Source organism: Triturus cristatus, chromosome 10, assembly GCF_964204655.1.
Source record: "Triturus cristatus chromosome 10, aTriCri1.1, whole genome shotgun sequence".
NCBI classification, from domain to species: domain Eukaryota; kingdom Metazoa; phylum Chordata; class Amphibia; order Caudata; family Salamandridae; genus Triturus; species Triturus cristatus.
This window is the reverse complement of record NC_140593.1, coordinates 552,801,820-552,814,055: the sequence shown is the minus strand read 5'-3', so window position 1 is coordinate 552,814,055 and position 12,236 is coordinate 552,801,820. Positions and strand designations below refer to the sequence as shown.

The window sequence follows — 12,236 nt, the reverse complement described above, 5'->3', positions numbered from 1 at the left end:
TTGCATAGCCAGTAGGTCTCGCTTTTGGGACCTTTTAAGTATTTAGTTATGCAACTGTTGCATGGCTAAACACTTATAAGGTCCCAAAGGCGAGACCTATTGGCTATGCCAAGGCTTGTTGCATTTGTCACCCTGAGTGGGACGGGTATGCTCAGACGGGAGTCCTGTGCTCTCCTTGCCACTGGAATCATGCTATCCTGGCAGAAGAGGGGTAAAACCCCGAAACCGGTCCTAGGATGCTTGTTTCCAGTCCAAGGAGGACCTGGCCTGGCAGTTCAGGCTGGACTGTTCCCATTGGGCACAGGGTCAAGACTGATTTGCATATGGCTGGGTCCAAACTGGAATGGCATGGTGAGCAAAAAAACAATAGATTTAGGCCCAGATCTCTGTACTGGGGTGAATTGTTCTGCATTCTGTCCATCAATAGTTCATTTTGCATAAATGCTTTGGCAACCGTCCCTTCAGATCAGATTTCCTCATCAACCCGCAAAGGTTAAATAACTTGAGGAGGGCTGAATATGCACTTCAAACTGGACATGACTTATTAGATAGCCCTATCGTCTTCCCGTATCTGTTTTAAATATAGCTGTAGTTTCCTGATTGATTATCAGTTATTTGTTGACTCTTAAATAGAGGTTTGATATTCCTATCCAGCTAATCCGAAAAAGTAATTATCTCTAAAATACAATTCCCAAAGAACAGAACTTTTAGGCATCAACGGTTGTTAAAGATTGTGGCTCGCCCTCTCTAAGAACTATAGAAAGTTCCAATTGGAAGGTCAGTCACATGATCATGTACTTCCGGGACTGAATAAACCCATGCTGCTCCTCATAATAAACCTGGGGGACTAGTTTCTTTAGTCTTTTACAGCATATATTTTATAGTCGGGTGGATTGGCCTGTACCACCCTCACTGTCTTTAAACAGCGTATACAATGTAGGTGCTTTTGTTTCCAAGTTTTTTTAAAGTATCATTTCCTGACAATCTCATCCACTCACTCTTCCTTCCTTTAGAGATGCTATAGCTTCCTTAATGGCCTTCAAAAACTAGTCTTCCTGGCCAGATATTAACTGATGCAGCCCTTAAGGTTTTTAAGTTCAATCTTCTCTAGGCAGGCTCCTCAGTGATCCACACTCCCCTTTTCTTGCTCTCAACGTGAGGTCTGTATCAATCTCTAAAAGACTTTCATTTTTAAGTTTTACACGGAAAATTTCCTTTTGAATCTTTTACTCTCCCGATTTGATTACTTGTGTTGCCTGTGCAGGTTAGTAGTGCTACAGATTTACCATTTTTAGGTCTCACCTGATCCAGCGCATTCGCTGGTCTGGCGAGACTTATTGTGAGGGCTCAAAAAAGTGCTACCACTGTAGCATAGAGCTACAGTGCATGTGCGCGGGCGCGCGCGCCTCACTTTCGCAGCCGCACGGCCGCTTTGATGTTTGATCGCGATTGCGACCCCTTTCACGGCCGCATGGCCACTTTGATGTTTTCCGTGAGCCAGGTTTTTTTTCCTGTTTATTACTCCTTTGTAGTAATGGTGGCACCTGGGGACCGCCATTACTACAGAGCAGTAATAAACAGAAACAAGCATTGGCATAGCCAATAGGTCTCGCTTTTGGGACCTTATAAGTATTTAGTTATGCAACTGTTGCATGGCTAAACACTTATAAGGTCCCAAAAGCGAGCGTTATTGGCTATGCCAATGCTTGTTATTATTGTGGTTTGCGACTTTCATTCTGTGTGGTTTACTTAGACCTCTTGCCCAATAATCTATTCGAACTTTAATTCTCTTGTCTTGGGAAGACTTTGCTTCCACTCCGCCCCTCGACTACAGTGTACATCATCCACCAGCTCTTTTTCGAGGCTCTTAATTTCTGAGATCAGATTTTCAGTCAGTCAGTCAAACAAGCTTTATTCGACATAATCATACCACCAAAAGGTTTGCAGATCTCTCATTTACAGGGCCACAATATACGTGCTTCAGTTTTGAGGAGTTATAAGCATCCATTATTGTTCAAAACTTTCTTTTGAACGACCACCTCATGGGGTGCTGCTTTTTTGTGATAAACCTATGTAAAAGCGGGCCTGCCCTTTACAAGGTCAGCGTGCTAGTTGTTTCAGCACGCAGGGGATAAAATGAGCATGCTGGCACGACCGCGCAGCGGGCGTGCCACAGGCAAGCCCGTCTGTGCCAGTCAGTGCGGGAATGGGTCATGCGCCAGGTCCCCTGCCTGTTTTCCCTGCCAGATTACACTAGGGAACAGCTACTGGCCTACAATAAGTGGTGTAACTCCCCTATTCAGGTTGGGGAAAAGGGACTACCTCCCATTTCAGTGCAGTTCCTGCAACTTTTCATTAACGGTCAGGGAGACTACAAGCACTCCCACTATCACACCCGCTCTGTCCTCCCAAGAGGAATAATAATTCATTAGACTCAGTTACTGAAGTCACTAGAGCCACTTTTTCATTGGCCCCCTTGCTTAATCCCTCAAAAGGGAAAAATAACCCCCCACAAGCCTGTTGGGAACTCGCCAAATGTCAAATCGAATACAGATAATACGGAGGTCATGGAGTTTGGAAACTGGCCTCCTCTCTGGAACCAAATATGGTGGTCAGTAGAAGCAGGTCGCTGCCCTGACCAGTCGGTAAAATCTAGGAACTTGGGATTCATGTTCGATGACCAACTAAACTTTTCAGGTCAGATCAATCTCTTGGCATCCTTCTGCTTCTTTTTACTAAAAACCCTGCTCAAAATGTTGCCTTTAATTTATAAAGCACCTGAATCACCCCCGAAGGGGTATCTCCATGCTATGGAGGAGCTGCTGTAGGCCATGGACGTACAGGTTAAACAATGCAGTTTTAAGGAGCCTTCTGAATTGAAGGAGATCAGGGCATTGCCACAGATGGATAGGGAGTGGATTCCAGTAGAAAGGGGCTAGATCAAAGAAAGCTTTCCCACCCAGTCACATATTTTGAAATGCGGTATAGGAAACAAAGATTTAGTTCCTGAGTGGAGTGGCCTAGAAGGTGTGTAATAGTTGAATTTCCCTATAAGATAGCTGGGGCCTTTGCCGTTCAAGGTTATGTGCACAATACAACAAAATTTAAATTTGACTCGTTTGCGTACCGGGAGCCAATAAAGTTGCTGTAGGAGAGGAAGAGAGGCAGTTCGAGGGGGAGCGTTCAAGACGAGGCGAGCCGCAGTGTTTTAGACTACTTATAATCTGCTCAGCGAGGACTCATTAACTGAGATCAGAAGAGCATTACAGTCATCCAGGCGGCTCGGCACTAATGCCTGAATGAGAGTTTTCCGTGTAGACAATGGGAGGAAGGGGAAGACTCTCCGTAGCAGGCCAAGTACATGGCTGCAGGACCCTGCGGTGGTTGCAACATGCTCTTTCATGTTCAGTTCCTGGTCTAAGTGTATGCCAAGGTTCTTGACCACAGTCTTGGGCTCCGGAGGGCCGCATAGATCCTCCGGCCACCAATTTGGGGACCACAGCAGTGGTGCATTTCCAAACAGCATAAATCTCGTTATTCCCTGCGCTGAGCTGGAGGAAATTGTTCCTCATCCAGCTAGCTATGTCAATCATACCTTCCAAGAAGGCAGATTGGGCCTTGGGAGGGGATTTGTTAAATGAGAATAAAAGCTGAGTGTCATCAGTGTACGACATTGGTGTAAAGCCCAACTTCCTGAGTAAATCCGGTAGGGGAGCAACATTAATGTTAAATAAAGTGGGACTGAGACAGGAGCCCTGTGGCACTCCCTTAATCAGTCCCATGATTTTCGAGCGGAAGGGGCCTAGGTTAATAGTCTGAGTTCAGAGGGAGAGAAAGCTCGACATCCACTGAAAGGCTTGTCTTTGGATTCCAACCTCTTTAAGTCTCCTGAGCAGGATCTGACGAGACACCGTATCGAAGACGGCTGATAGATCAAGCAGTACAAGTAGTACTGCATGTCCGTTGTCCAGGGACTGCCTGATGTTGTTGGTAACAGCAATCAAAGCCGACTCTGTGCTGTGCCTAGGCCTAAATCCAGACTGAGATGGATCAAGGCATCCCGTGGATTCGACATGGTCAGATAGATGTTTGTTGATGTGTTTTTCCAATATCTTACTCAGGAGAGGTAGAAGAGAAATTGGTCGAAAGTTGGACAAGTCCTCCATGGGTGCTTTGATGGTCTTGCAGATTGCAATTATTTGTGCCGCCTTCCATTCAGCGGGAAGTTAACCCTCTCTCCTTGACAGAGTGATGATGGAGCAGATTGGGGGAATAGAGGTTTGGAGAGCTGAGTGGAAATTTTGGCTGGAATAATATCCAGAGGGGAGCCTGATTTTATTGTATTCAACAGCAACTCCACATCACCTTCGGTGAGGGGGGGGGGGAATTTTCCAACGGCTGCACCTTAGTCGGGGCAGAGGAGCAGCAGGATACAAAATCAATGTAAGGGCTCCCAGATTAGGTGATTTGATCATAAATCAGCTCAGTTTTCTGTGTAAAATGTATTGCTAATTTAATGGGGGTTGGGAGCACACTGCCTCACAGTCCCAGCACAGTTCACCTCTTTGCATCCTGGTAAATGCAGTACACGGTTCAAACTTACTTTACAATTAGCTGGAGTTTTTCACCAAAGTTGGTGCAGACATTGCTGTATATCACTAGAGATACACAGCACTGGCTGCACCAACCAGGGTGAAAAACGAAAGCCTTACACTAAAGAAAGTGTTATGATGCACTGCATTTATTATGATGCATCGGGGTGAACTGAGTGCTGGAGTGTGAAGCAGTGTGCACCCACCCCCCTCCTGTATTGCTAAGTTATCATAGAGTGCTTGTGAGGGGGCCGCCTCAATATTGCAAGCCTTCCAATTAGTGAAAGTTTTAAGAATTTGGTATAAGACTTTGGGGGCATTACCTACCTGATTGAGCTGTAGCGGAATATGGGCTCTACCTGCCATTTTTATGTTTTTGTGATATTGGGTCAGAGCGGCCTTATATCTCTCTTATCCTGTACATCATGGGAACGGCGCCAACGCCTTTCCAGAGTCTTGCACAGACGTTTTTCTGGCTGTAGGTCCGATGAGAACCACACTGCCTGGGGGTGTCCGGCTGAACTAGGGTATTGTTTCAGAGGGGCCAGATGAACAATGGCCGTTTTTATTGTAGAGTTGTAGCGAGCCAGGCATTCCTCAACATTATCTAACTCAAGGTTCCAAGATGCTGGAATTGTATCCAGAAAATGATCCGGGGTGATTTTGTGTCACTGTCTGCGAAGATTGTGGGGAGCCAAAGGTGGAGTGTCGTGAACCCTGGGGCCCTTGATTTGAAAGTAAATTAACGCATGGTCCTTCCATGTAAGTGGGCAGGGAATTTTACAGAAGATGTTGGGAGAGTTAGTAAGAATAAGATCTAATGTATGTCCTGCTGAATGTGTGGGGCTGTCGTTGATCTTACCAAGATCTAGAGTGGCTAAGCCTGATTTGTGGTACACTCACTATGTACGTTGAAATCTCCCAGGAGTAGAACATTTTTAGTGGAGATGACATGAGGAGCTATTAATTCCATAAGTTGGAGCGAGAAATCCAAAAGTGGACCTGGAGGCCGGTATACAAGGGCACCTTTCCAACTATGTTGTGATAGCAGATCCTTTCTAAAGACTAAGATTTAAATTTTTCATTGCAGCGTTGCTCGAGCATAGCTACTTTAATGGAGTCTTTATGAATGATGGCTAAACCTCCACCCACTTTGGACTGTCTATCCAGCCTTTGAGTGCGGTAGCCCTTCGGAGTGCCACTGCAATAGCGGGGGTGGAGCTTGGTTTAAGCCAGGTTTCCGTCAAGAATCCTATATCGGGGTTCTTTGAGGTGAGTAGGTCCCAAACATCTACTGCGTGCTTAGGCAAGGATCTAACATTGCTTAAGAAGCGGTTCCAGCTATGGACAGAACTGCTAATAGTATTTTCTGGAGAAGTTTGGGAGTAAATAACTGCATTAGGGGGGCGTTTCCCCTTACATGGGTCAGATATCCTAGGGCCTATGTGCTTATATTCCAGCTTCAGGCTTTGGAATTGGCAAGACCTACATGTTATTCCCCTGGATCTCAGGAAAACCGTAGTAGTCGCAATAATTCTTTCAAGAATTGACTACTGCAATGGGCATTTCTTGGGCATTGACAAGTGCCAATTAGTAAAACTTCAATCTTTACAGAACGCTGCAGCACGAGTGCTGCTCAACATTCCCAAATACCATCCTATTTCCAGCAGAATTAGGGAGCTTCATTGGCTTCCGGTTAAGCACTGCATCAAATTCAAGGCTCTATGCTTGGTGCATTAAGTATTGTATGGTGGAGGGTCATCGGATATGCAGAAACTCTTCTGATGGTACTGCCCACGGCACATCTTAGATCTGCCAACAAAGGACTAGTTCAGGTCCTCAAAATCCATAGGGCCAGATGGGGGGGGGGGGGGGGTTAGAAGTATTTCCTGTCAGGTGGCTCAGCTCTGGAATGAATTGCCGGTCGCCACTAGGTTACAACCTATTAGACCCCTGTTTAGGAAAATGCTTAAGACCTGGCTATTCCCCTCATAGGGAAATGAATCATTGCCCTCCATGAAACCGTACACGTTACATTCAGCGCCAAGACACCCCGGCATTCATGTGCTCTATGAAGGTTTTACTTACTTACTTTACTTAGTGTTTGTTACACCTTAGCACAGTCAGACAACAACCCATTGTGTTTATTCCTGATTACTTACATCTGTGCTACACTAAGCAAAAAACGGTCTGTTTCAGAAAAATGACCATGGTAAGTATATTCCCGAAGACCTTAATGTTGTAATCACCAAATATCCAATACATCAGACTCTCTCGACAAATTTCTCCATGCACATTTCCCATTTACCTCCTAACGCTTATTGTCTATCCCTGTTTTTGTCCACCTGATGCTCAAGCATATCAAAATTCCCTCCCTATATTATGGTTTTAAAAGCTCCTCGGTACAGTCATCCTAGGAGGATAACTATCTAGGCCAGCAGCTTTTATCCTGACCACGATAAGCTGTCTTTTATTTTATTCCTGATTTGGGCCACTCCTACACCTTTTAGTAACTTATTTAGCGACCATGAGCCACCCGGCCCAGTGATTGCAATTTGAGAGTAGTCTGGTTTCGCTTTTTTTTTTTATCGTAGTCATAAATTGTTCCATCTTGCCAATAGCCACTTTCGATCTCTGTTGGTGACTTGTCATATCATATTAGCCTTTAAATTCCTTAAAGTCTGAAAGACTCAATTTTGTTTTTTTCTCATACCAGTTTAGGCATTTTATGTGCCAGTTTATAATTTTAACCTACCATAAGTCAGAAAGAACCTAACAAGAAAAAACTGAATGCAGAGGAAAAAAAGCAATCCTGTGGATGGAGATAATTTTGTTGATTTGCTTAAATTCTAAAACATGTTGCCAAAGCGAATCCGTCTGGCCTTGGCAAACTGTTACAATGGTTATTTTTGGTATTATATTTTATTGCAAGCTCATGTCACAAATATATAAATAGAAAAAAGGAAATGAGCAGTCACCTAAATGTGGCCTTCATATGCTTGAAATAAAAAATAAAAACATCCACTTATGTGGCTGTCTTACTAGTGATATTTTTTAAAACAGAAATAACCATTTCAGTTGTGTCTTCCATTTTATTATCATGTGTCAACGAAACAACAATAAGTCATTGTAGGAGGCTGGCTTAGTATATGGTGCTCACTTATGTAAAGTGTAACACCATGCACTAATCCAGACAGCCCTTATGGTGGTTTTAGTGGTCTTAGACAAACTTAGAAAGCTCTCCAAGTAGTAGCTGTGAAGAGCAGCCTTCAGGCTTAGTCCAGAAGGAGGGTAAAGCAGCTTGTTTTATCAGTACTTAATCTTATGGTGTAGGTTAAGTGAAAAAGAACCACACAGTGTAGTTCTAAAAATATGTATTTGTTATAAAAACTCACTAACAATCGTACCCGAGTTTATAACCACAATGCACACAATACTTGGATAATCGAACATGTAAGTAGCACAAAAACACAGTGGTCTCTAAGGGGAGACCAACCCATATACTAAAATAGTGGAATTCGAACCACGACTTAAGTCGAGACTGGACCCAGAAGATTAAGAAGAGCTGGGGACCCAAGGAACAACCCAAGGCAAGTACCCAGGAACCCAACAAAGGCCGTGTGCAGAGTGGAAACACTACCGCATGCTCAATACAAGTCAATGGGTGAGTTGCCGTTGCAGTTTTATAGAAGGACTCTTCCCAGAAGACCCTGAAGAAACCCAGTGGAAGATGGAAGTTTTGAGAGGCACCCCACCCGTGGATACCCCAGAAATCAGGATACCTACACCAGGGAAGCCGGGTGCATAGGTGAGAGGTGACGTCGGAAACTGCTGTAGACCACAATGGAGGACTTCAGTGAAGATGCTACTCGCAAAGAAGGTGAAAGAGTCTGGTGGAACCTGAAGGTGGATTCAGTATGAGGTACCTGCAAGCAGAGGGGACAGACTCTATGCCCCTCAGTGACCAGGAGGCACGGAAGACGAATGCCCATCGCTGTCGGAGCTGCAGGTGAATTGGCGGTGCCCTTGAAGTTGCATCTGTGTGGATCAGACGACACAGTGGAAGAGTAGGAGCCATTCACAAGCTGTCCCACATCGAATGTCAAGAGCCAGATGGTCAGTGCCCGACAGGGGCACCAACAAGCCTTGGCAACGGCAACCAACGTAGTAGTCGAAGAAGGTGCAGTGTCAGTACCATCAAAGTGACTCACCACAAGCAGGTAAGTCAGAGCAGGCCCGAGCAAGCAGAGGAGCCCACTGGAGCCAAAGAAGACCCTTAAAAGGACCCACGGGTCGAAGGCACAGGAGTCGCATGAGGACCTTGAGCAGCTCACCAAAGGATGAAGGTCCGCTGTGCAGAGGATGCAGTGCAGGCAAATATCTTGGTTGCAGGAGATTTTTGAGGCTGGAGGTTCTTGGAGCCTGAAGATCTCTGGTGAAGAGAGTCAACAAGCCTTGGCAACGGCAAGTCGATGTGATGCACAGGGGTACTGCTCCAGCTGTTCCAACGAGGGATACTGGCTTCAAACATGCTATGAAAACAGTGCAGGCCTCGAGGGAGTTGCAGAACCACCACTTGTGTTGCTGAACCTTTCGTAGTCCGTAGAAGCTAAGGAACAGCAGACCGGTCAGCTTTGTTGCGGTGCAGTTGGATGCAGAGTAGTGACATCTTCACTTCAAGGGAGATTCCTTCAGGTGTCTTGGATGTGCACAGGCCTGTAGAAGAAACTGTATGGAGCACAGGCACAGATGACATAGAGCACTGGCTGGATGACGAGACCAGGGGCAGTAGGAGTCTTCCCAGAAGCAGTCTCAGTTCCCAAAGCGAAGTCCAAAGTGCCCAGACGGTTGAAGATGAAGTGGTTGCGGATCTGAATCTTGTCCCACAACAAATCTAAGGAACTATCCACAGGTAAGCCCTTAAGTTCCCTAAGGAAAGGGTTGGGATGATTCAGGGGACCCTCCCACAGGAGGAGCTAGGCAATGGGGACGATACTTCCATGTCCTTTGTCCAGTGTCACGCCAGAGCAGGAGCCAATGGCTCCCTGAACTGGTTTCAACAGGAGTATGCAAGAAGGGCACCAAATGTGCTCTTCAACGCAGTCTAGTGGTGCTGGCAAGCGCCCCTACGCTGTCCCAATACACTAAGTCCTGTCTGGGAGGTAGTCACACCTTCCCATGACAGGAAACGTATTGTCCTGCCTTCCCCTACTCGAGCTTGGCTCAGTAGGAGAGCAGAATCGGGTACCGGGAGCACTCAAAGCTTCCCGGAGGAGCTTTACAGTCCATGAAATCATGTGTTTGTGTATGATTCCATAATGTTTGATAACAAACACAACAGGGTTACAGCTAGTTTAGAGTTAGCCATCATGTAATGACGCATGGTCACTCTATATATCGTAATGGCTGATGCACTTACAACCCGGGAGAATGGACTCTGTGGATTGTAGCAGTGTCCTGCTCATGCAGCGGCACCCTCACACTTATAAGCGAGCACTCTGCCTTCAGGATTGAAAGGCCTGCCGTAGGGGTGACTTCTAGGTTTTAAGTGCAGTGACCTCCGATATAAGGAATCTTATATTGGTCGTAAGTGGTGCTAGCACCAACTTAGACAAGCTGCAATGGCAGGCCAGTAGTCACAATTTGAGTGGTCTCCCATGGCTGGCATAATACATGCTTCAGCCCATGGGGGACACCTGGTGTACTTATGACCTGGGTACCTAAGTACCATATGCTAGGGACTTACAAGGGTACATAAGCAGGCAATCTGGGGTGTACCTAAGTACTCACCATGTCTAGGGAAGAAGCACAGAGATTGGGGTCCTGATTAGCAGGATCCCAGTCAGACTAATCAGAAAAATATAGCAACACAATGCAAGAAGTGGGGGTAACCATGCAGAAAGATCCTACCTTCCTACAGTCATACATAAGCAAGCGCTCAAATTGCAGGTAGCTACAATGTTACAATTTCACTAAATCAATCTTGAATGAGAGTTGTCTAAAGCAAGTAAAGGAAAACATGATAATCCTCGCTGGCACCACAAATGTGATAGGTGTGATGCTGAGAGGGATAACAAAAGCTTGTGTAATTCAGAAGAAACAATTTTGTGATAATGAAGGAGAAAGCTGACCGCTAACAGCTGGCTGTAGAGAATGAGGCTGGGAGATTGCCAGGAACTGAGCATATTTTTATGAGATGTTTTCCTCATTTAAATGCTTATTGAGTCATTTAAATCGGTGCTGATGGAATCCACTTTCCTAATAAATGTTATTGCTATGAAAACAGATCAGATTCTTAACCAGAATGTGTACTACCTTTCTTAAGGATAACACTCTAATTTACAAGTGTGCATAATGATCATATGCTGTCTTACGTTGCTTCTGGATGGTCACGTTTGTTTGTAGTGTGCTATCTGACCTTAGCGTCTGTGCTGTAATTTGATATGTTGTTTTTTATAGACAACTTCATAGTACTGAGCAAGCTAACTGATCTGCTGAGAAGAAGTGGAAAACTTGACGAAGCCCCAACCTTTTTTGACTTGGCATTAGCCAAATCGTCCCGAATTCCGATGGAGCCAGGTTTTAACTACTGCAAAGGCCTTTGCTGCTGGTAACTTTCTTCAGATAATATCCTTGAAACGTAAAATTATATTTGCAATTGGTGACAGAAATGTAATAATAACCTATGTTTAAATTAAAAATCCTTTAAGAAATTAACTGAAAAATGTAATTTTTTGTCACATCATGAACAAGATGTGGCAGTATTGATGTCCCCTAATTCCTGTATCGGCCTGAAATTTCATTTGTGAATTTGGCAGGGTATAAAGTGTAAGAAACAGATTGCCTAAAACAAAAATTCTCTTTTAGAAGGATTTATTTTGTGGAAACTGCAAAGCAAAATACTTAGCACCATGAGCTGAGACTCTACATTTACTTATGTTGTAGCGACACATTTTATGCAACTGTGCTGAATGCATTTGAAATTTGTGCAGTGCATAAAATTACTTTGGATGGGAAACCATTCAAATACAGAACCTTTGCATTTGGCCTGGCTTGTGTAGTTGTTATGATGGAGCTATGAAATACTCAGCCAAACAATATGTGCAAGAACCTTCCAACTTGCCCTTCACTTTACTGGATTATCACTCAGTCATAATAGTCTTATCTGATGGATAATTCTAGTGCTTTTCACATTTAGTTCTAATACCTCACCCTAAGATCTTGTGATTCGCGCCCTGTCATAGGTGCCACAAAAAATACTTGGACACGTGTTTATGGTGTTTAGACTCTGGGCCTGATTTAGATATTTGCGGATGGGTCAATCGTTGCCAATGGGGACAGATATCTTGTCGGCCAAAATCGAAATCCGATGGGATATTATGGGATTCAACGGACGGGATATCCATCCCTGTTGTGATGGAGTAACCCGTCTGCCGATATCTAAACAGGGGCGTAACTCAGGCCCCTGCAGCCCCTGCAGTGCAAGGGGGCCCCAACCTCCAGGGGGCCCCCTCAGCACCGCACTTCAGCTAGAGAGCTCCAGATTTAGTCTGGAGGGGGCCCCTCAACGTACCCTGCAGGGGGGCCCCCTCAAGTTTCGTTACGCCTCTGTATCTAAATCAGGCTCTCTGCTCTGATTATTGA

General features: G+C 45.0%; 1 protein-coding gene across 2 annotated transcripts in view; it reads left to right on the top strand.

The window, feature by feature from the left end:
- LOC146789708 (tetratricopeptide repeat protein 21B-like) overlaps positions 1–12,236 on the top strand; it is a 576,531-nt gene that overhangs the window by 400,142 nt on the left and 164,153 nt on the right. For both annotated transcript variants that reach the window (XM_085632041.1, XM_085632042.1), the window contains exon 23: positions 11,052–11,202. In XM_085632041.1, the coding sequence (XP_085488167.1) occupies positions 11,052–11,202 (151 nt within the window). The remainder of the gene's footprint in view (positions 1–11,051; positions 11,203–12,236) is intronic.